General features: G+C 67.7%; 1 protein-coding gene across 1 annotated transcript in view; it reads right to left on the bottom strand.

Moving 5' to 3' along the window:
- Positions 1 to 5920, bottom strand: part of CGN (cingulin) — a 14619-nt gene extending 8699 nt beyond the window's left edge. Inside the window, exons 1-10 of the mRNA XM_017839506.1 lie at positions 5579 to 5920; positions 3053 to 4028; positions 2845 to 2945; positions 2250 to 2319; positions 1981 to 2076; positions 1612 to 1733; positions 1274 to 1415; positions 985 to 1197; positions 166 to 314; positions 70 to 88 (exon numbers count right to left, since the gene is read on the bottom strand). Of these exons, the coding sequence (XP_017694995.1) occupies positions 70 to 88; positions 166 to 314; positions 985 to 1197; positions 1274 to 1415; positions 1612 to 1733; positions 1981 to 2076; positions 2250 to 2319; positions 2845 to 2945; positions 3053 to 4028; positions 5579 to 5637 (1947 nt within the window). The 5' untranslated portion in view covers positions 5638 to 5920. The remainder of the gene's footprint in view (positions 1 to 69; positions 89 to 165; positions 315 to 984; positions 1198 to 1273; positions 1416 to 1611; positions 1734 to 1980; positions 2077 to 2249; positions 2320 to 2844; positions 2946 to 3052; positions 4029 to 5578) is intronic.
- Positions 5921 to 6759: the final 839 nt, after the last annotated feature.

Raw genomic sequence — 6759 nt, 5'->3', positions numbered from 1 at the left:
GGAGGAGGAGGAGGAGGAGGAGGAGGAGGAGGAGAACCAGCCCCATCCCCGCTCCCGACCCGTTTTAACGGGATTTGGAGTAAAATCACTGGACAATCCCAAGCCAGCTGGACCTTCCCAAAGGCTCCTGGTGGCCTCTGGCTCGGCCACAGCTCCAGCACTTACTCCTGCTTGGTGTTCCTGAGCTCGTCCTTGTTCTTCTGGAACATGTCCCGCCAGTGCCCCGTCTCCTCCGCGCTCTCCTCCAGCTCCCGCTGCAGGTTCCTCACCACCGCGCCCACCTTCTGCCTCTCCGACTCCAGGTTGGCTTTATCCTGCAGGGAAGCAGCACCACGGGATGCTCCAGCCACGCTGAGGTCCTGCCCGGCAGGGACAGGACCCGGGGGAGCCCCAAAACCTCCACAAACCATCTGGGATCCCCCCCGGCACCTCCAGCCAGGGCGGTGGAGTTTGGGGTGGGACACAGACCCCAAACTGTTTAAAAGGGGGAATTCAGGGGCTCCCAGACCTTCCCCGGCACCTCCAGCCAGGAGCAGGTGGATTCTCTGATGGGGTGAGTTTGGGGTGGGACACAGACCCTGTTTCCAGCTCTGGATTGTTTAAAAGGGGGAATTTAGGGGCTCCCAGACCCTCCCCACCACCTCCAGCCAGGGGAGCCCACAAAGGAGTCCAGGGAGCCCCAAAACCTCCACAAACCATCTGGGATCCCCCTCCGGCACCTCCAGCCAGGAGCAGGTGAATGCTGCAACAGGGTGAGTTTGAGGTGGGACACAGACCCTCTTTCCAGCTCTGGACCACTTAAAAGGGGGAATTTTGGGGTTCCCAGACCCTCCCCAGCTCTCCCCATCACCTTCAGCCAGGACAGGTGGATGCTGCAATGGGGTGAGTTTGGGGTGGGACACAGACCCTGTTTCCGGCTCATTGAAAAGGGGGGATTTGGGGACACCCAGCCCCCCTCCCCAGCCGCCCCCCAGCCCCCCAGACCTGCGAGATGCCCTCCATGCTCCTCCTCAGCTGGTCCATGTCGCTCTGGCACTGCTGCCTGACCCTCTCCAGCTCCTTGTCGTGGGTGGCCACCTCCTCCTTGAGGGCCCCCTTGAGCGCCGTCAGCTCCCGCTCCCGCAGCCGCAGCTGCTCCTCCTGCCTCTGCCGCGAGCTCAGGGCCTCCTCCAGCTCCTCCCGGGCCTCCAGCAGCTCCTGCAGGGGCGGGATGAGGCGCAGGGTGGTGGCACGATGGGACAGTCACCCCCTGGGGCCACCACCAGGCCTGTACCTTGTACAGGGACTCGGCGTCCGGGGAAGCTCCGGAGCTCCGGCGCAGCCGCTCGAGCTCCCGGCGCGTGGCCAGGAGCTGCTCCTCGCAGTCCCCCAGCCGGCTCTCCACCTGCTCCTTGGAGGATTTCACCTCCTTCAGCCTGGAAAGAGGTGTGGGAATCCCTCAGGGACCCGCTCCCCGCTCTGGACCCCCGCCCACGGGCACCGACATCCGCGGGCAGCTCATCCCGGGATGGCAACGGGGGTGACCCCACTGACCCCCCACCGTCAGCATTCCCACCCCTGGGAAGGACAGACCCCCCCACAGATGTCCCAGTGCCCTGGGGCAGCTCTTACTCCTGCAGACTCCTCTGTAGCTCCAGGTTTTTCTTCTCCAGAGCCCCCCGGAGCTGCTGGGTCTCCGCTTCGGCCTCGCGGAGCCGGGCGGGGCCCCCGGGCAGCTCCAGCTTCTGGCGGAGCTGTGGGACAAGGGGACAAGGGGACACTGGTGACACCCCCTCCTTGAGGGGGCTCCTGACCCCCCTCCCCGCCCCAGGAAGGACACCTGCACCCCAACATCCCCCAGAGCACCCAGCAGGGAAATCAGACTCGGTCTCACCCGGCACCCAAGTGAAGGGGGGTCAGAGCAGGGACCTGCTGTGCCTCCCCTCCCCCAGGGGTGTAATTTGGGGACCCCAAAAGCCCCCCCAGCCTGCTCGGCCTCACCTTGGTCTCCTCATCGAGCTTCTCCTGCAGCTCCTCCACCTTCCTGGCCAGTTCCCTGTGCTGGGGTTGGGAACACGCCCCGTCCTTGGGGGGCACCTGGAGAGACACCCCGGGGTTCACTGGGTGGGTTTGGGGTCCTGCAACCCCCCCCAGAACCACGGGGATCCCACCCCTGGGATGTCAGGACACGGTGCTGGGAAGGCAGGAGCCCCCGGGGGGGATTGGGGGATCCCTGGGAATGGGGCAGCCCCGGGATGGCCTCGACTCACCACCAGCTCCTGCATCTTCTCCAGCAGCCGGGAGGTTTTCCTCTTCAGGGAGATCTCACTCTCACTGCTCCTGGGGGTGTTGGATTTGTGGGAAGCAGTTGGGAATGGTGGGAGGGGGCACAGAATGGGGGGTGCAAACACCCGAGTCGTTTGCTGTTCAGCTCCCCCCCCCAAAAATCCTGAGCTAGGGGACATCCCTGCTCCCAAACCATCCCCCCAAAATCCATCCCTGCTCCCAAACCATCCCCCCAAAATCCTGATCTTGGGAACATCCCTGCTCCCAAATCACCCCCCCAAAATCCATCCCTGCTCCCAAACCACCCCCCCAAAATCTATCCCTGCTCCCAAACCACCCCCCCCCAAAATCCTGAGCTCAGGGACATCCCCCCTCCCAAACCACCCCCCCCAAAATCCATCCCTGCTCCCAAACCACCCCCCCAAAATCCACACTCCACCCCCCCAAATCCATCCCTGCTCCCAAACCACCCCCCCTGCATCCCAGCCCCGGCCAGCGGGGCTTTGGGAAAGGGGCAGGGAATGATGGGGCACTCAGGGGGCACTCGGGGGGCTCTTGGGGGAGCCCTGGGGGGCTCACCCCTCCTTCAGGATGCTGTAGATGAGCTCCTTGGGGTGTTCACTGCTGCCAGGCTGGGCCACCTCCCGCTGATCCCGCAGCAGGTCCGGGGTGGATTTGAGCTGCCAGGAGGGGTAAAAAGCTCAGCTCCAGCCGGGACACGAGTGCCCCCCTCGTGCCCCCCTCGGTTAAGGGACCCCAGCGGGATCCAGAGCCCCCCCCCTCATACCTGCAGCTCTGCCCGGGCTTTGCTCTGCTCCTCCGCGGCCCGAATTCCCCGCTGGACCTTCATCCCTGCCCCGTCCATCCCCCCGGATCCACGGGGGGGGCTGCGGCTGCCGGCGGGTCCCGAGGGCTGGGGGCGAGTCCCGCGGCCGTCCGGGACATCCCGGTGGGACACGCGGGCGTCCGGGACATCCCGGTGGGACACGCGGTCGTCCAGGCTCTGGGAGCGCTTCCTCTCGGCCGAGGGGATGCGGCCCCTCCTGGCGGCCCTTCCCCGCTGCTGCTGCTGCCCCTTCCCGTCGAATTTGCTGATCAGGGAATCCACCGAGGACAGCGGCTTGGTGTCCACGTCCCCCCCGGCCGCCTCCGGGTCCGAGGACGGGTCCTCGCCCGCGGCCCTGGCGGGTTTGTGCCCCGGGGCGATGCTCGAGGCGCTGCCGCTCTTCCCACCGGCCGGGGCCCGGCGCTGCTGCTGCTGCTGCTGCCGCTGGATCCCGGGAATGCCGCGGGCCGGGGGCTCCTCCGCGGCGGCGCTGAGCAGGTCCCCGTGGGACTGTGTCCTCCGCAGCTCCTCGCCCGCCGCGGGTCGGGGGTCCCGCCGGGAGCCCCCCGGAGCCTCCTCGTCCGAGGTGCTGTAGGAGCCGTGCCGGCGCTGCCGCCCCGCGTAGGGATTCTCCGGCAGGTCCGAGTCGGAGCTGACGGAGCCCGAGGGCCAGGGGGGGGTCGGGTAGGACCCGTCGCTCTTGATCTGCACCCCGAAAGAGTCGCCGCCCTTGTCGCCGCTGTTGAGGACCACGAAGGGCTGCCCGGCGATGCCCTGGACCCGCACGGCCACGCCGTAGGAGCCGGGCTTGCCCCGCGGCTTCGGGGGTCTGCGGGGCTCCTGGAGGTCGTTGATGAAGCGGATCTGGACGCCGTAATCCACCGGGCTCTGCTTCTCCATCCCCGCCGGCCGCTCCATGGCCGCGGGCTCGGCGGTGCTGGGGGGACGCAGAGAGAGAGGGGTGTATGTGTGAGTATCCCCGAATCAGAGGAGGGTCCGGCGGCGCCTTCCCGGCGGGACGGGAGCCAGAGGACACGCGGTGCCAGCGCTGCGGCGTCCCCAGGACACAGGACGGGGACGAGGATTTGCTGTGCCAGCACCGGCAGCGCTTCGGCCGCTCGCGGGGGGGACTCTGGGGACGGAGAAACCCCCGCACCGCACCCGCAGCATCCTCGGCGGAGCCTTCACCCCCCCCGCGCGTCCTGCCCTTGGCGGGGGGATGCGGGGGGAAGCGGGGGGATGCGGGGGGATGCGGGGGGAAGCGGCGCTCCCGCGGGCTCCGCAGCCCGGGCTCGGCCGCCGCCGCATTCCCGGTTTTTTCTGCGGAAGCGCCGCCGCAGCCTGGCCGCGGCTCCGGGGGCCCCTCAGCATCACCCCCAGCGCCCGGCGGGCCCCCTCGTCCCGTGGGGAGGGGACAGATATGAGCAGTGACATATTGGGAACAGCGTGATGGAACCCTCCCCCTCGGTCCCGGGGCGATGCCGGCCCGACAGGGAGCGGAGGAAGGGGGGGGGCTGCCCTATGAGCACCGGAGAGGGGGGGGGATAAGTGATGCAAAAGCCCCAAATCGGCCCCAAATCGCCCCTCCGGCACCGCGCGTCCCCCGCCGCGAGCACCGGGAGCAGCCGCAGCTCCTTCCTTTCTGTGCCGCAAATAAACCGGGAGCGACACGAGCCCCGCTCGCACCCCCCCGATCCCAGAGGGTGTCCCGGGGGCTGCTGGAACACGGAGAAAAACCAAAAAGCAGCCCCGAAACCACACGCCGGGAGTCACACACACACACACACATCCAGCTCGGAGACAGGAATGGAGCAGGGATGCGGATGGAGCAGCGGGATCCCAGCGCGGGGATGGGATCTCGTGTCCTTGCATCGCCCCCGAGCCCGGGACTCCTCCTGTGCCCCCACCCCGGGGAGGAAAACGGGGCTGGAGCCGCGGGACGCGGCGTTTTCCAGGGAGTCGGGTCGGGAGCAGAGCCGGGAAGGACGAGCTGTTGGCCGGCCCTGGCTCTGCCGGGTCCCCACCGCCCCTCTCTGCTCCCAAACCCCGGCCGAACTCGGCAGGGGCAGCTCGGGCGGCTCCCCCGGGATCTGGAATCAACACGAGCCTGTCGGGGGTCCCGAATCCCTCCCCAGCCCCAGGAATGGCAGGTGAAGGATCCCTGGAGCCCCAGGAACGGCAGGTGAAGGATCCCTGGAGCCCCAGGAGCTGCAGGTGAAGGATCCCTGGAGTCGGCACAGGGGTTGGGAGCAGAGTCCTTATCTCTTAAGCTCATTACCCCTTGCCCGGTGTCGGGATAACGAGATCAGGAACTGACACCAGCCTGGAAACCACCACACCACCCCCCCGAGCCCCTAAATCCCATCAGGGTCCCCTAAATCCCATCAGGAGCCCCTAAATCCCATCGGAGGGACCCCGCCGTCCCTCCGGGAGCCGCCGCAGCCCCTCCGGCCGCGGGGGGTTGGGAGGAGCAGCACGGGCACCAACCTGCAGCCGGGAACCGAGGCCGGGGAAGCGGCTTTGGCACCGAATTCGGAATATTCCATGGCCGCCGGTGTCCAAAGTGCAACCGGTGACGAGCCCCGGGCTCAGCCCCTCACCTGGATCTGGGTGGGAACGGCGAGCTCTGGGCGCAGCTCCCGGCTCGGGGAGACCTTTGGATGGGCGGTGAGGGCCGGCAGGGCATCATCATCCCACGGCCGGGACGTGCCAGCACCCCCGAGGGACAGGGCACTGTCCCCACCATCCGGCCTGGCACGGGCGGGAAGCAGGTGGTGGAAAACCGCGGGGGTTCGGACGCGGCCGGGGCTGGCACCGGGCTCGATCCCAGCCGGGCCGGGAAGAGGATCCGCTTTTTTCCCAGCTCAGAAACCAGGGAGAGGCTTTGCCCTTCCCACCCCGGCTCGGGATGAGCGGCTCTGCTCCCGTTCGGGGGTCTCTGGCAGCGTTTTGGGGTGGGGAGAGAGCCAGGAGGAAGCAGGTGAGCCAGGCCCGGCTGGGTAATCTCCCAGGAATGCCTCCCTCCTTCTGGAAAGGCTCCAGCTCGCAGATAAAGGGGCTGGAGCCGGGATCACATTCCTGTGTGGGAAAGCAACACCCAAGCCGGGCTGGAAACACGGCCCCGGGAGGGGATTTCACCGCAAACCACAAGGAAGGAGCGGAGGAAGCAGCGGGGAATCGAGGCTAAAAATAGGCCGGGGATTGTCCCCGGGGCCACAAAACACCCGGGTCCTGCCCCGGGATGGGCCGGCACAGGGATGGGGGGTCCCGGGCACGGCCGGGGGCGGTGGGAGAGGCCGTCCCGCACCTCTGGAATCACAGAGCCGGGATGGCCCGGGGCCAGCGGCGCTCTCGGAGCGCGGCACAATGAGCCCTTTGTGCCGCCGACGTTAACCCAGAAAGTTGTTTTGCAATTCGCGGGCGGGCGCTGGAGAAGGCCGGAGCTGGCCCGGCTCTCCCCCCACCCAGGGCCGCTGGGAAGGGCTGATCCTGAGCCGTGCCCAGGGCAGGGAATTGGACCAGGGGCCAAACCCAAAACCCGGCAGAAACCGCTGGATTATCCCAAACCACTTCCACACCGGCTGGTTTGGGCTCCTGGCACCACCGGGGTTGTTTCCATCACCCCAAACCACTTCCACACCGGCTGGTTTGGGCTCCTGGCACCACCG

This window comes from Lepidothrix coronata, unplaced genomic scaffold, assembly GCF_001604755.1.
Source record: "Lepidothrix coronata isolate B3197 unplaced genomic scaffold, Lepidothrix_coronata-1.0 Scaffold426, whole genome shotgun sequence".
NCBI classification, from domain to species: Eukaryota; Metazoa; Chordata; class Aves; order Passeriformes; family Pipridae; genus Lepidothrix; species Lepidothrix coronata.
The sequence above is the reverse complement of the archived record's forward strand: the minus strand, read 5'-3'. Positions and strand labels throughout refer to the sequence as shown.